Source organism: Saccopteryx bilineata, chromosome 2 (genome assembly GCF_036850765.1).
Source record: "Saccopteryx bilineata isolate mSacBil1 chromosome 2, mSacBil1_pri_phased_curated, whole genome shotgun sequence".
Taxonomy (NCBI): domain Eukaryota; kingdom Metazoa; phylum Chordata; class Mammalia; order Chiroptera; family Emballonuridae; genus Saccopteryx; species Saccopteryx bilineata.
The window spans coordinates 195,494,179-195,511,917 of record NC_089491.1 but is presented as its reverse complement, the minus strand read 5'-3'; the positions used below and the strand labels follow the sequence as shown (position 1 = coordinate 195,511,917).

At 40.4% G+C, this 17,739-nt stretch overlaps 1 protein-coding gene across 1 annotated transcript in view; it reads left to right on the top strand.

The window, feature by feature from the left end:
* VEPH1 (ventricular zone expressed PH domain containing 1) overlaps positions 1–17,739 on the top strand; it is a 301,496-nt gene that overhangs the window by 85,585 nt on the left and 198,172 nt on the right. The window contains 1 exon segment of the mRNA XM_066254910.1: positions 14,550–14,759. Within this exon segment, the coding sequence (XP_066111007.1) occupies positions 14,550–14,759 (210 nt within the window).

Below are 17,739 nucleotides of genomic sequence, written 5' to 3'. Positions count from 1 at the left end.
AACAACAATGAATGGTCAACATGAACACCTAAATAAAGAAATAGCAAGTATACAAAAAGGATATTGAAATGTTAAAAAAGAATCAGTCGGAGATGACAAATACAATATCAGAAATGAAGACCACAATGGAAGAAATTAAAAACAGGATGGATAGAGCTGAGGATCGAATCAGCAAGTTGGAGGGCAACTGGAATGAAGGCATGAAAGCAGAGGAAAAAAGGAAAAGAGACTCAAAAAGTATGAGGAAACTCTTAGCTCTGTGACAACATAAAGAGAAATAACATCTGCATCATACGGGTTCCTGAAGAAGAAGAGAAAGAACAAGGGATAGAGACTTTGTTCAATCATATCATAGCTGAAAACTCCCCTAAATTAATGCAGGACAAACTCTCACAAATTCAAGAAGCACAGAGAACTCCACTAAAAAGAAACCAAAAGAAACCTACACCAAGACACATCATAATTAAAATACCAAACCTAAGTGATAAAGAGAAAATATTAAAAGCTGTGAGAGAAAAAAAGGCTATCACAAAGGGGCCAACAACACACAATGGAGAAAAGAAAGCCTCTTCAATAAATGGTGCTGGGAAAACTGGAAAGCCACATGCAAAAGAATGAAACTGGACTACAGTCTCTCCCCCTGTACAAAAATTAACTCAAAATGGATCAAAGATCTAAACATAAGACCTGAAACAATTAAGTACATAGAAGAAGACATAGGTACTCAACTCATGGACCTGGGTTTTAAAGAGCATTTTATGAATTTGACTCCAATGGCAAGAGAAGTGAAGGCAAAAATTAATGAATGGGACTACATCAGACTAAGAAGTTTTTGCTCAGCAAGAGAAACTGATAACAAAATAAACAGAAAGCCAACTAAATGGGAAATGATTTTTTCAAATAACAGCTCAGATAAGGGCCTAATATCCAAAATATACAAAGAACTCATAAAACTCAACAACAAACAAACAAACAATCCAATAAAAAATGGGAAGAGGACATGAACAGACACTTCTCCCAGGAAGAAATACAAATGGCCAACAGATATATGAAAAGATGCTCATCTTCTTTAGCTATTAGAGAAATGCAAATCAAAATGGCAATGAGATACCACCTCACACCTGTTCGATTAGCTGTTATTAGCAAGTCAGGTAATAGCAAATGTTGGAGAGGCTGTGGAGAAAAAGGAACCCTCATACACTGTTGGTGGGAATGTAAAGTAGTACAACCATTATGGAAGAAAGTATGGTGGTTCCTCAAAAAACTGAAAATAGAACTACCTTATGACCCAGCAATCCCTCTACTGGGTATATATCCCCAAAACTCAGAAACATTGATACGTAAAGACACATGCAGCCCCATGTTTATGGCAGCATTGTTCACAGTGGCCAGGACATGGAAACAACCAAAAAGCCCATCAATAGATGACTGGATAAAGAAGATGTGGCACATATACACTATGGAATACTACTCAGCCATAAGAAATGATGACATCGGAACATTTACAGCAAAATGGTGGGATCTTGATAACATGATACGAAGCGAAATAAGTAAATCAGAAAAAAACAGGAACTGTATTATTCCATACGTAGGTGGGACATAATAGTGAAACTAAGAGACATTGATAAGAGTGTGGTGGTTACGGGGGGGAGGGGGGAATGGGAGAGGGATAGGGGGTGGGGAGGGGCACAAAGAAAACAAGATAGAAGGTGACAGAGGACAATCTGACTTTGGGTGGTGGGTATGCAACATAATTGAACGACAAGATAACTTGGACTTGTTATCTTTGAATATATGTATCCTGATTTATTGATGTCACCCCATTAAAAAAATAAAATTATTAAAAAAAAAAAAGGCTATCACCTAAAAAGGAGCCCCCATAAGGATGACATCAGACTTCTCACAGAAACACTTGAAGCCAGAAGGGAATGGCAGGAAATATTCAAAGTAATGCAGAACAAGAACCTATAGCCAAGACTACTTTATCCAGCAAGGTTATCATTTAAAATTGAAGGAGAAATAAAAAGTTTCCCAGACAAAAAAAAAAAAAAAAAAACACACTCAAGGAATTCATTACAACCAAACCAAGGCTGCAGGAAATGTTAAGGGCATGATTTAAACAAATCAAAGTGGGAAAAGAATATAGCAAAAGAGGAATACAGCTTTAAAGAATAAAATGACAATAAACAACTACATATCAATAATAACCTTAAATGTAAATGGATTAAATGATCCAATCAAAAGACATAGGGTAGCTATGTACAGGACCCGTACATATGCTGTCTACAAAAGACACACCTTAAAACAAAAGATGCACATAGGTTGAAGGTAAAAGGATGGAAAAAAACATTTCATGCAAATCGAAATGAAAAAAAAATCTGGGGTAGCAATACTTAAATCAGACAAAATGGATTTTAAAACAAGGAATATAGTAAGAGATAAAGAAGGCCACTACATAATGATAAAGGGAGCAATCTAACAAGAAGATATAACTATTATAAATATCTAAGCATGTAATATAGGAGCACCTAAATATATAAAGCAGACTTTGATGAATATAAAGAGCGAGATCAACAAGAACACTATAATAGTAGGGGATTTTAATATCCCACTAACATCACTAGATCAATCCTCAAAAAAGAATAGTAACAAAGAAACAGAAGACTTAAAGGACACACTAAATCAACATGATTTAATAGATATCTACAGAACCTTTCACCCTAAAGCAGCAGAATATACATTCTTTTCAAGTGCTCATGGTACATTCTCTAGGATAGACCACATGTTAGGGCACAAAAGTGGTCTCAAAAAATTTAAGAAGATTGAAATCATATCAAGGACTTTCTCTGATCACAATGGCATGAAACTAGAAATCAACCACAACAGAAAAGCTAAAAAATTCTCAAACACATGGAAACTAAATAGCAGGTTGTTAAATAACAAATGGATTAAGAATGAAATCAAAGAAGAAATAAAAAAAATTCCTAGAAACGAATAATAAGGAGCATACAACAACTCAAAATTTATGGGGCACAGCAAAAGCAGTACAGAGAGGGAAGTTCCTAGTACTACAGGCACACTTTAAGAAGCTAGAAAAAGCTCAAATAAACAATTTAACCCTGCATCTAAAAGAACTAGAAAAAGAACAGCAAGTAAAGCCCAGAGCTAGTAGAAGGAAGGAAATAATAAAGATCAGAGCAGAAATAAATGACATAGAAGCTAATGAAACAATACAGAGGATCAATGAAACTAGGAGCTGGTTTTTTGAAAAGGTAAACAAGACTGATGAACCTTTAACTAGACTCACCAAGAAAAAGAGAAAGAGGACTCAAATAAATAAAATTAGAAATGAGAGTGGGGAAATAACAACTGACACAACAGAAATACAAAGGATTGTAAGAAAATACTATGAAGAACTGTATGCCAAAAAACTAGACAACCTAGATGAAATGGACAAATTCCTTGAAATCTTCCAAAAATCTATCTGGAAGAATCAGAAAACCTAAAAAGACCGATTACACTAAATGAGATCAAAATAGTTATCAAAAACTCCCAACAAAGAAAAGTCCTGGGCCAGATGGCTTCACAAGTGAATTCTACCAAATATTTAAAGAAGAACTAACTGCTATCCTTCTCAAGCTATTTCAAAAAATTCAAGAGGAAGGAAGACTTCCAAGCTTGTTTTATGAGGCGAGCATAATTCTGATACCAAAGCCAGGCAAAGACAACACAAAGAAAGAAAATTATATCTCTGATGAATATAGATGCTAAAATCCTCAACAAAATATTAGCAAACTGGATCCAACAATATATGGAAAAAATCATACACCATGATCAAGTGGGATTTATTCTGGGGAGACAAGGCTAGTACAATATTCGCAAATCTATCAATGTTATACATCACATAAACAAAAGGAAGGAGAAAAACCACATGATAATTTCAATAGGTGCAGAAAAAGCATTTGATAAAATCCAGCACCCATTCATGATCAAAACTCTCAGCAAAGTGGGAATACAGGGAACATACCTCAACATGATAAAGGCCATCTATGACAAACCCACAGCCAACATCATACTCAATGGGCAAAAATTAAAAGCAATCCCCTTAAGATCAGGATCAAGGCAGGGGTGCCCCCTTTCACCAATCTTATTTAACATAGTCCTGAAAGTCCTAGCCAGAGCAATCAAACAAGAAGAAGAAATAAAAGGCATTCAAGTTGGAAAAGAAGAAGTAAAACTATCATTATTTGCAGATGATATGATATTGTATATAGAAAATCCTAAAGTCTCAGTCAAAAAACTACTGGACCTGATAAATGAAGTCAGCAAGGTGGCAGGATATAAAATTAATACTCAGAAATCAGAGGCATTTTTATACACCAACAATGAACAGTGAGAAAGAGAAATTAAGGGAACAATCCCCTTCACTATTACAACCAAAAAAATTAAGTACCTAGGAGTACATTTAACCAAGGAGACTAAAGACTTGTACTCAGAAAATTATAAAACATTGATAAAAAAAATCAAGGAAGATACAAACAAGTGGAAGCATATACCATGCTCATGGTTAGGAAGAATAAACATCATTAAAATGTCTATAATACCCAAAGTAATTTATAAATTCAATGCAATTCCTATTAAAATACCAATGACATACTTTAAAGATATAGATCACATATTCCAAAAATTTATATGGAACTAAAAGAGAACACGAATAGCCTCAGCAATCTTAAAAAAGAAGAATAAAGGGGGAGGTATCACACTTCCTGATATCAAGCTATACTACAAGGCCATTGTACTGAAAACAGCCTGGTGCTGGCATAGGAACAGGCACTTAGATCAATGGAACAGAACGGAGAACCCAGAAATAAACCCACAGCTCTATGGACAACTGATATTTGACAAAGGAGGTAAAGGCGTACAAAGGAGTAAAGAAAAACTAGGAATAGTCAGCCCAGAAAAGACAGCAGTGGCGAGTGAAGGAAGCACATTCCAGGTAGAGAACACAGCATATACCATGTAAAAGCTCAGTGATCCAAGAAAAAGTGCCTACTGGCGGGGGCCAAGGCACTAGCCTCTTCAACAAATGGTGTTGGGAAAATTGGACAGCAACCTGCAAAAAAATGAAACTAGATCACCAACTTACACCATTCACAAAAATAAACTCAAAATGGATAAAAGACTTAAATGTAAGGCGTGAAACCATAAGCATCTTAGAAGAAAATATAGGCAGTCAGCTCTCCAACATCTCTCGCAGCGATATATTTGCTGATTTATCTCCACGGGCAAGGGAAATAAAAGACAGGGTAAACAAATGGAACTATATCAAACTAAAAAGCTTTTGCACAGCCAAAGACAATAAGAACAGAATAAAAAGCAAACTACACAATGGGAGAACATATTTGACAGTACGTCTGATAAGGGGTTAATAACCAAAATTTATAAAGAACTTGTAAAACTCAACACCTGAAAGACAAACAATCCAATCAAAAAATGGGCAATAGACACTTCTCCAAAGAGGATATACAGATGGCCAATAAGCATATGAAAAAATGCTCAACATCACTAATCACTAGAGAAATGCAAATTAAAACCTCAATGAGATGTCACCTCACACCAGTCAGAATGGCGTTCATCAACAAAACAACACAGAATGGCGAGGATGTGGAGAAAAGGGAACCCTCCTACACTGCTGGTGGGAATGCAGACTGGTGCAGCCTCTGTGGAAAACAGTATGGAGATTCCTCAAAAAATTGAAAATCGAACTGCCTTTTGATCCAGCCATCCCACTTTTAGGAATATACCCCAATTATACTATAGAACAATTCCAGAAGGAGAAATGCACCCCCATGTTTATAGCAGCATTGTTCACAATAGCAAAGATCTGGAAACAGCCCAAGTGTCCGTCAGAGGACAAGTGGACTAAAAAGCTTTGGTACAGGCCTGACCTGTGGTGGCGCAGTGGATAAAGCGTTGACCTGGAAATGCTGAGGTCGCCGGTTCGAAACCCTGGGCTTGCCTGGTCAATGCACATATGGGAGTTGATGCTTCCAGCTCCTCCCCCCCTCTCTCTCTGTCTCTCCTCTCTCTCTCTCTCTCTCTCTCTCTCTCTCTCTGTCTCTCCCTCTCCTCTCTAAAATGATTATATAAAAAAAAAGCTTTGGTACATATATATACTATGGAATACTACTCAGTCATAAGAAATTATGACATCAGATCATTTACAATAACATGGATGGACCTTGATAACATTATATGCAGTGAAATAAGTAAATCAGAAAAAACTAAGAACTATATGAACCCATGAATAGATGGGACATAAAAATGAGACTCAGAGACATGACAAGAATATGATGGTAACAGGGAGTGGGGTGGAGGGGTGGGGAAAGGGCGAGGAAGGAGAGGGAGGGGTGGGGGTGGGGAGGGGCACAAAGAAAACCAGATAGAAGGTGACGGAGGGCGATTTAACTTTGAGTGAGAGGTATGCAGTATAATCAAAGGTCAAAATAATCTGGAGATGTTTTCTCGGAACATATGTACCCTAATTTATCAATGTCACTGCATTAAAATTAATAAAAATAAGATTAAAAAAAAAAAACTAAGCTCCTGATTGAACAACTATACAACCCTTGGCCCCCGCCAGTAGGCACTTTTTCTTGGATCACTGAGCTTTTACATGGTATATGCTGTGTTCTCTACCTGGAATGTGCTTCCTTCACTCGCCACTGCTGTCTTTTCTGGGCTGACTATTCCTAGTTTTTCAGACAGCTGCTGAGATGGCCCTATTTTACCAGGAATCTTCTCTGACTCCTTCCTTCTTCTAGCTCCTACTATAGCAAATTTCACATTATCTCTCTCCCTCTGAACCACCTTGGCTGTGGTGCAAATGCTAGAGACATAAAGACTACCTTGTTCACCACTGTGTCCCCAATGCCTAGCATAGCACCTGGTGTACAGAAGTCATTTTATGAATATTTCCTAATATGGATGAGTTAGTGTTAGTGACTACATTTACAAAGGATTTTATTACTCACAAAGGACAACTTTTAACATCCAATATCTCATTTAAACCTACCGATAACTCTATATTGCACTATTTTTTTCTCCATTTTATACCAAACAGATGCTCTGAGAGGTCAATCTGTATCCCACTTCCCACCCCATACACAGGTAATAAGAAGTAAATAACAAATCCAGGACTCTGAATCCCAACTTTCTCATCCCTTGGCCTGGGGAAGTAAACCAAGTAGTCCCCACTTGAGAAGGGAACAGTGTTCTCAGCTGGTTACAGAAGGCAGGGGAGGGTGGACATGGGCTACTAATACTGACCTAGCTCATTCTACGTACAAGGCACTGTGTAGGTGTTCTTCAGACAACATTTTACTTCCCACAACTTTTCATCTTGTCAATAGAGAAGTCAAAGTTTGGAGAGGTTAAGAACAGTGGTGGTACCCAGGAGAGACTTAGTGAGATGGCTTTTCATGCCTCCATCCCATCTTTATCCGTCCCTCCAATTTTTATATGAGCAAAGTCCACATCTTCCCTGGCCATTAGAGTCACACTGCTATTGGTAAAACAAGTGTGTTAGGCTTGCTCACTTGTACTTTGCCTGATTGGTACATGAGCACAGGGCAGCATCACATGTGTGTAGTCTACGTAAGGCTGCAGATGCTTGCCCTCAGGGCGGCAGACTGTAGATTGTGAATTGCCTGCTGCTATTGGGAAGGGCCACTTTTTGCTATTGTTTGCTGGAGAAGTTTCCCCCTCCTTGGCCTGTTTGCTCATCAGTCCTGAGAGAGGGAAGCTGTTTTCCCTGCCTGCTTGCTCTTCTGCCTTTGTGAGACTCCAATAAATGGAATAGTCCACCATTTTCTGGATCCATAGCTCCTTTTTTGTCTGCCCAAATCAATGAGAACCTGCATGGCCATGGCCACTGACATTACAACTGCCTTCTCTAAGAATGCCATTTACAAAAATTTCTGGAACTGACACTGGCTAAATATTGTTCCCAAATCTATACAGGTCAGGCCAACCTACATAATAAACCCAGTATTAATCCAACCAATGCGGTCTTTTGACCTCAATGCACTAACAGTTGAGGCTCAAGGCTGTGATTGGTAAAGCAAATGGCAGTTCCAGAGGCACAGCAGAAGACAGCAATCAGAAAGATGAACTAGACAAAAGGAAGAAACTTGAACTGATCAAGGAGGAGAGGGTGAAAACAGATTCCTGTAGGTATTGTGGGTGCTGAGTATGGGTCCCAGAACAAAGAAGAGAGGGTTTAGGAAACATACACAGTGAATGAATGGACACCCCCCACCCTCCTGTGCCAGGGTCCTAACTAGTGGAAAGAGTTGTGATGAGGTGGGGAGTTGTCCAACCCTTTATTTCCCATCAACGCTCCTCCTCATGTTAAAGCAGCCCCTCCTTGCCGCCTTCAGCGCTTGCTCTCCATTTGCTCACTTTTGATCACTGCAGTGCGCAGGCAGTGAGCTAGAGAAGTGCCTGATTCACCTCATCTCTCTTAAATTGTTCTTAATTTAGACAGCGGGCAAAGGGGATGGGAGGAATATGGCAAAAGGTTTCCTGAGAGAGGAAAATGAACTATGTGTCAATGACCAGAAATGAGGACTGAAACTTTCAATGACTAGTTCATTTAATTTCAGATAAAATGAGAAGCTAAATGAAGAGGTTATTGACCTTGTGAACTTTGGATTAAAGTAGAGCTTTTTTTTTTTTTCCGCATAAATGCTGTGTCACTGCTCTGTAACTTGTAGGTAAATGCTGGGGTTCTACAATGAGGGCAATGTGTAGGGATGTTTTATGCTTTCTTGAATGGCTTCCTCACTACTCACCTTCTGTGACTGGTGATAACCTGGCTTTCCAGGGCTGAAGGGTCAGCAGTTGGCCCTTGCAAAAACCTCTTCTCTATGTATAGCTGGGTAGTGCACAAGATTGCAAATGTGGTATAGCTTTGACATCCATACATCTGCGAGCTCCCATGTGGTTGGTGGGCAAGGGGGTTCCCTTGCTTCATCACTGCCCTCTGGGTATCTCTGTCTCAGTAAACCATCTTTCCTAAGTGGAGACAGGAAGTTCCTGGTTAGTGATTAATTGGTGGGAGCCCCAGAGAATCCTCAGAGTTCATTTATAGGAAGAGGTTGGGTGGTCAATTTTCCAAGTGGCCTTCTGGAGCAAAGTCTGTATCCTTGGCTGCTGCAAATTATGCTGTAGTCTGGCCAATGAAAAAACAGAACTTAGTTACACATATGAGCATAGCTGCTATTATCCCCAGGACATGGGCTTCTAGCCCTAACTGTACAGAGATGAGTAGCAGCAAGTGGCAAGCTCAGCCTTCTGTCAATTAATGTCCAGACCCAGAGGAACTACTTTTGTGGTCTGGTCCCCAGAGAAGAAAGTAATTTTCTAGGATTTTCCTCTGAGCAGTGTAGAGCATTTCTATTTACATACCTAAGCCTCCAGCAGCAAACGTAGCATCACCAAGCAGATATTACTCAGAGGTCACTTGTGGTATTTAAAATAAGATGTCAGTTGCAGAACATTAAGTAGATAGTGCTAACTGGTGGTGATGCAATGGATAGAGCACTAGCCCGGGATGCTGAAGTCCCAGGTTAGAAACCCTGAAGTCACCAGCTTGAGCATAGGCTCATCTGGCTGGAACACAGGCTAACCAGCTTGAGTGTGGGGTTGCTGGCTTGAGTGTGGGTTCATCGACATGATCCCATGGTTACTGGCTTGAGCCCAAAGGTCGCTGGGTTGAGCAAGGGGTCACTGGCTCAGCCTGAGCCCCTCAGTCAAAGCAGGTATGAGAGGCAACTAAGTGACACAACTATGAGTTGATGTTTCTCATTTCTCTCCCTTCCTCTCTTTTTCTCTCTGAAAAAAAAAAGTGTTAAGAGGGAACGCACTCATACACACACATATGTACGCACACACACACACACATACACACACACACACACCATTCCACCTTTTATTCTATACATTTCAGTTATGATGCTATGTTTCCAGTTGGCCCTACCCACAAGGTGCCCATGGCCTGGGGTGAAGACCTGTGTCTACAACAAGTCATTTCAGTGACAAAATACTAAACTAACAGCAGATTGCTATGGAAGCAAAAAAACAAAACAAAACAAAAAAACAGTAATTAATTCTGCTCAGGAAATACCAGAAAAGCCGGGGATAAGACTCTTCCCCTAATTACTGGCTCTAGAGGGTTCTGGTCTGGACCTGTGTTCCTGGTACCCAGCTATTCACCCACCTACTAAACACAGTCTAGGTAATTCAGAATTTCTACATATCTCCATCTTGCTCCAAGGCTTGTACAAGCTTGTTACTGGATCTCTTCTCCCAAGGATAGGCCATGCTAACAGTATGATCCCATAGGCCTGAGGGGTGGCCTGGATGAGCTGTGAGCTCATTATATGTGGGCTGGAGGAACCACAAACACACACTCCTTGCAGACCAAAGCCAGGGGTAAGAAGAGAAGGGAGGGGCAAGACTTTGTAGTGAGGGGCCATTTCTTCGTGTTCCTTCTACAGAGGCCAAAAATTATAAATTCAAATCAACTCCTCTGGGTTGTTATAAAAGTGTCAGGAACAAGGAAAGAACATTTCTTAAATAGCTGCTGAACACTTGGGTAAGTGGCCTGGGGGGGGGGGGACTCCATTTGTACTCCAGCCCCAGGTCCTGCATATGTTAGGACAGGCTGGAGGGCGGGTTTCTCGGAAGCTCAGCTATTTGAGATTGACCTTGAAAGCATGAGAGTTCTCTTGGTGTTCAAACCACAGTAGATAGTCAGTAACATGTTGCTGAATCAGAGGGTTCAAGGGGAAGAAGCAGCGGATTTGCCCCTCAACTAAGACCCTGGAACACTGTAGCACTGGGATTCTGGCCATGGCTGTGGGAAATCTTTGAAGTCTTGTCATGATCAGATGGGCTTTTATGACAATGACTCTGATGGTTGTGACAGGGATGAGTAGAAGGAAGAGATACTGTGGGCAAAGGGGCCAGTTTGGAAGCTTTTTCATTGGTCTGTGAAATGGTCTTATGGCTGAGACAAAGGCCATGCAAGCTTCCTCTCTGCCAACCATCTGTACTGTCTGAGTGGCCACCCTGCTTTCTGCCAAGACAAGTCCTTCTCTGAGACATAAAGCAGCTCCCAGTGCACCAGCTCTTGAGAGACCAGACTAAAGAAATGCCCTGTGTTTGGAAAATAAAAATTCTTCTTTATCCAAGAATAATCTATCTAAAGCCTAAAACACAACTTCCCTATCACAAGTATGATAAACTTCAAAAAATATCTATCTTTTCCATCACCATAATAATAAACTTTGTATTATCAGGAAACTATAACAAATATCAACTCTAGCCTAATTGGCCAAACCAAAATCACTTTGTTTACATTGTTTGGGGCATCTCTTCTCTTGGCATTTTCATTCATTCAACTCTATCAGGCATATATATTTGCCTTAAACCTTCCTTTTTATTTTCTTTCTCTCATCTTCTTTATTCTTTCTTTCTTTTCCTTTTTTATTTTTTTCCATGGGGCAACAGACATAATATACCCTGGAATGCCTTGGTGTGTATGAGTGGAATTAAAATGAAATTGTCATGACTGAAAGCACGTGTCACAGAGACCGTGGTGTTCCAGGAATAGGACATGAAGAGTAAGGACAGGGAAATGGAATGTTATAGAATGGGGTAAGAAGTATGTAAGCACTTTTCATTCCTACAGCTTCAGGTTAAGTGTGCTACGCTGGCCCCGAGCAGCTGGTAACAGTTCTGCCATATGTGCCAGGGACCTGTCATAACATGCTCTCTCCTGGAGGACTATTGCTCACTCCTAATGCACAGGCACAATTTACTGAACTGTTCATTCATCTGTGCCATTTACCAGAAACTAGCCCCATCTTTCCCTAGATAAGTACTGAATATGAATACAAAACTTACATTTATATGTATCATGTTACTTATCTTAAAACTGCTTTTTTTATGTCTATGTTAGTTATGTTATCTATGGCACATGACGACATGTACATTCAGACATTATGAACAATTCAAGTATATGTAGGGGTAGATTATCCGAATGTTACTCTGGAAAATCATTTAGTCTTGTTTTTCTTTAATGTGTTCCTCAAGTGTTTATTAACTCACCTTCTGGCCAGGCTCTGTGCTAGGCACTGAGTATCCAAAAGTATACAAAATAGAGACAATCCTTGACCTGGTAGATCTTTCAATCCAGCCTGCAAAACAGACACCTACATCAGCAATAAGTTGGTATGAGAAGGGCCTGCTCAGGGCCAGTTAGGGTGTGGTCAGAGCTTCAGCAGGGCACTAGACTGAGAGCAGGAAAATTGAGAAATGCTTTTTAAGGAAATAATAGCTAACCCGAGGCCTCCAGAATGACTACCAGTTATCCAGCAAAACTGGGACAATGAGAATTACAAGCCAAAAAAAAAAAAATACAAGCAAAGTGAATTGCTTGGCTAAAATCCCAGATGCAAGAAAAAACTTAGTAAGACAAGAAAATTTTTAACAATTCAACATAATTGAAGTGTGTGATATCTGGATGGGGAGAAAGTAGAACAGGTGGGTGAGGAGATAAGCCTGGAAAGATGAAGAGCTGTCAGTTAGAGAAGGTATGCTAAACCTCTATCTTTACAGCAGGGGCAAATTAGTGAGGTATTGTAAGCATTGTGGCCACATGTAGAGGAGGTATTAAATAGGCAAGACTGAAGGCAGGAAGAGCAGTTAAGAAGCTATTGGAATAACCCCAATACAGGGTGACTGGTTAGTGGTCTCAGCTTAAATGTCCTTAATGAGAGAGGACTTCCCTGACTGCTACCCCCAAATTAGAACTCTGAGACAGTCTCACAACAACCTGTATTTTCCCTACATGGAATTTATTAATGAATTTACTATGTGCATTTTTGTGTTTTAATAAATGTGTCCTTTACTAGCTAGTGATCTATTACATGAAGGCAATTGTTAGCAACTGTAACTCCAGCACCTAGAACAGTACCTTGCAAATAAGAAGGACTCAGTAAATATTTGTGAATGAGTGAATGTTTGGATGAATAGAAATGAAGGAAGGGGGAAAAAAAAGAAATGAAGGAAGGGGACAGATCGCAGGATACTTGGGATGTGGAAACAATAGGGCTTTACGATTGAGGCCACTGATAAGGAAAAACAGTTAGCTGTCAGGAATGAGTCCCAGTTTTCTGGTTTGAGTTTCCAAGAAGATAATGGCATCATTACGGAGAAAGTGGACACTTGAGTCTAAAGAGGTGAGAAAAGCAAGCTTAGGATGGGGTCCAACACGTGGAGCTGTACATCCAATCTGGTTTTAGCACTGGAAACTACACTTCAAGTCTATTTTACAAAAAAAGTAACTAACCAAAAAGGAAAACCAACAACAAACAAAATAAATATGTATAGTAGAAATACTGATGGCAGTTTTTACTTTTATTGTTCAGTTTTCCAAAGGTTGTTTTTTTAATTATTTTATTTTAGCAGATAAAACAGTTTATTAAATTATCAGTATGCAACATGTCTGTGTATTAACATAATGACTATATTACACAAAAAGTTTACATTTTCCTTAATATAAATATTGCATCCTTATATTAATAAAAGCATAAAAATAGAGAAAGAAATATTAGGATATTGGGAATATAGTAGAACTTAACTACTTCAATAATTTTTTATCACATTACATTTTGTGATCAAAATGGAAAATTGAAGAAAACACGGAAGCTTTTTTCAGCTTTCTTATTTTTATTATTAAATGTTTCCAACCATATTTCTCCAATTTGAAGGTTTTGATTAAAGTCATCAAGGATCTCTCACATGCCTAGTCCTTTAAATTGTTGCTCTCATAGTGGTTTGAAGGAAATATAACACTTCTCATGAGGAAATAACACATCCAAACTTGATTTATGAATAGCAACATCTAAGCCCTTGTAAACTTCATTCTTTAATAGCAGAGCATAGATTAGAGGAAAAGAAATTGAACTATCTGTAATTCTATTGTAAATTTAAAATTCCAAACTTAGGCTTGATGAGTAATTGAGTAATGGCACAGTGGATAGAGCATTAACCTGAGGTCCCAGGTTTGAAACTCCAAGGTCACTGGCTTCAGCACAGGCTCACCAGTGTGAGGACAGCATTGCCAGCTTGTGCACAGGATTATCAACATGATCCCAAGGTCACTAGCTTGAGCAAGGGGTCACTGGCTTTGCTGGAGCCCCACAATCAAGGCACGTATGAGAAGCAATCAAGAAACAACTAAAGTGAAGAAACTACTAGTTGATGTTTCTATCTCTCTTCTCTCCCCCTCTTTCTTCTTGTCTCTCTCTCCTAAAAAAAGAAATTCAGACTTAGATTTGTTTCAGTTCTAACAAGGATAATAATCTCAGAATGTGTTGAGTTCAGATTTAATACAAAAAGAAAATATTAGATTGATTCTGATTTAATTTTCTTCTTTGTTTCTTTTTCCCTCCTCTTTCTCTCCTTTCTTTTTGTAGGTGGTTCAGAAATGTATTTCTTTTTTAATAGAGCATTTAAAGGACTCGACCCAAAATGATGTCATCCTAAACTTTCTTATAGAGATAGCAGGTTACGAACCAGTGGCTTTGAACAGTTTTCTTCCTATGCTGAAAGAGATTGGTGAGAAATTCCCCTACCTCACTGGACAGATGGTAAGAATCTATGGAGCTGTTGGGCATGTGGATGAAGTAAGTTTGGCTTTTTTCCCCCTCTCCATTTCCCTAAATTCCGTTAAAGCACTATGACCTACACATTTTGGGGGGGACTTCTGAGAGTTCCCATTTCTCTTACAAACCTTTTGCATGGACAGTAGTCTCTGGACAAAAGACATATTACAGCAGTACTACATCAAATGCTCAGGAAGTGAGGATTTCATTGCTGGAGAGTCACCTGAGGAAGGGGAAAAAATAAAATGGAAAGAGCGTTATGAGGCCCTGGCTGGTTGGCTCAGCGGTAGAGTGTCGGCCTAGTGTGCGGAGGACCCGGGTTTGATTCCTGGCCAGGGCACACAGGAGAAGTGCCCATTTGCTTCTCCACCCCTCCGTCACGCTTTCCTCTCTGTCTCTCTCTTCCCCTCCCACAGCCAAGGCTCCATTGGAGCAAAGATGGCCCGGGCGCTGGGGATGGCTCTGTGGCCTCTGCCTCAGGTGCTAGAGTGGCTCTGGTCGCAACATGGCGATGCCCAGGATGGGCAGAGCATCGCCCCCTGGTGGGCAGAGCGTCGCCCCCTGGTGGGCGTGCCGGGTGGATCCTGGTCGGGCGCATGTGGGAGTCTGTCTGACTGTCTCTCCCTGTTTCCAGCTTCAGAAAAATGCAAAAAAAAAAAAAAAAAAGAGCGTTATGAAAGAATCAAGACCATCTTATAATAACAACAACCAATACAGTTTCATCGCATTTCTGGTCTTAGTTCTGCTTAACCCAGGAGACCATCAGTAAGTACAGAGTCAGAGACTATCTGTTATTATGAGAGCCCATTCCTATCCTGTCAGTAAGGGCTGGACATGGTATGTTTTGAGCCCTTGGGATGATGTTACTTGGGAGAGTGAAATAAACATTCAGGGATGTTTAAAAGTCCTGGCCTAAATATTTGCATAATGGAATCTTTTAGTAGAAACAGCGGATGCCATCAGAACTTGTGGGGATTAAGCAACTAAGAAAGAATTTCCAGTTCTGAAGGGTGCATGCACACACAGGTACATGCACACACACTGTCTGGTTTTATACTGGGATTTAGGAGTTTCATCCTTTAAAAAGAAAGGCAAATGGATAAGTGATACAGAGAAGCTTTTACTTTTACCCACTGACATATAATACAGTTCTTATAAGAAATAATAGTACAACTCTTAAAATGGATTTCATAGTTCATCAAGCTCAAACTCTTGATTCTACACAGGAGAAAATTAAAAACTGGGAAAGTTAAGTGACTTATTCAGACCCAGACCAGGTTAGATGGTGACTCAGTTGGAACTAGATCTTTGGTATTCTTGACACTTTTCTAATGTTGTGTTCAAATGGATCTTTGGTTCTCTTGAGATCTGTAGAAAGCATGGTGAATGCTTCCTCCTGGTGAAGAGCTGTTTTCTTTAGCTTCCCCAGAAAAAGAAGGAGAGCTGAAGTCCCAAGCAGCCTGCATATGTCAACATGAGGGTGGATCTCATTAAAGGACTACTTTGGTAGGGACATGCTGCTTAGTCTAATCCCTTTGTGTCCATTACTGTTGGGAATGTCTCATGCCTGCCAAGATATGCCTTCTGGTAACACTTCCTCGTGCTGCTGCCAGGAGAGCCTACCAATCTGTCCAAACATTTTTAGGCCAACTTTGGCTGACAGCAGTTTGAATCTGCTGACACTGCAGACTTTTTCATGAACCAAAAAATTCAACTTCTTATGTGGAAGGCCCTGGAATTTTTAAAAAGGTATTCTTCCTGTACTGTAATGGTGTTCTTCAGGATTCACTAAAGTGTAGTAATGCACATTGGAAATGACTAAACTAAATCCACAGAAAATGTATTCTATAAAAACAAACAAAAAACACTAGCCGCATAACAATTATGGCACTGTATCTTTTTTTAAACTAAGGCAAACCTAAAAAAGAATGGTCTATTAGGTGACATTTGTGTGACTCCAGGTGGAAACAGAAAGAAGAAGAGATCCAAATAGCATTAAGAATCACTTATTTCAGATGACGTCAGAGTAATGGTGGGGTAGGAAGCGATACCAATAAATCTCCCCAAAAACTCAACAAGATCTTCAACCAGAAACAGAAAAACCTATCCTTGGAGCTTCCAGATGTCGAGCAAAAAATTGGCTAAATATATAATCAAACCCAAAAGGAAATAGGGAGTAAGAAATGCTCTGCCTTCCTCACAAACCTAAACAGGGCAGCTTTCACTGGGAACTGAAAGTATAAGGCAGGCAAAGGGGGTGAATAGATCCAGGCCGTGGCACAAATGGCCGAACCAGGCTGTGGCCCAGAGATCCAAGCCGAGGAAAAACTGTTCCTGTGGCAACCCGGGCAATACAAGCTAACACTTGCACCAAACCCAGACAAAGAAAGACAAGTGGGGCAGCCATTTTCCCTGGTGCGCGCAGATAGTGGGCAAGAGGTTCCTTCCAAAGCCCTGGGAGTGGGCGCCCATGTTATCCCACAGAGACGCAGAGTCAGAGGCCTTTGTGTGGGCTGAAAGCGGAATCTCCGGACCGCCCCAGCGCCCTGGGAAAGCCACGCACGGGGAGGGAGCGAGAACTAATTCCAACGCTGGAACTTTTCCATGCAGGCGGGGCTTTCACTCAGAGGGTGAGACTGCCAGCCTGATATCCTGATCTGTGCGCGCAGATAGTGAGTGAAAGATTCCTCCAAGTGCCTCAGCAGTGTGCGCCCGTGTTATCCCACAGAGGAACAGAGTCAGGGGCTTTTGTGTGGGCCAAAAGCGGAATCTCAGGCCACCCCAGAGCCTTGAAAAATCCAAGCACGGGGACAGAGAAAGAGCCAATTGCAATGCTGAAACTTTTCCATGCGGGTGGGGGTTTCACTTGGAGTGCGAGACTGCCGGCCTGATATCCAGGTCTGCGTGCACAGATAGTGAGCGAGAGTTTCCTCCAAGCACCACGGGAGTGGGTGCCCGCCCATGTTACCGAACAAAGTGGCAGAGCCAGAGGTCTTTGAGT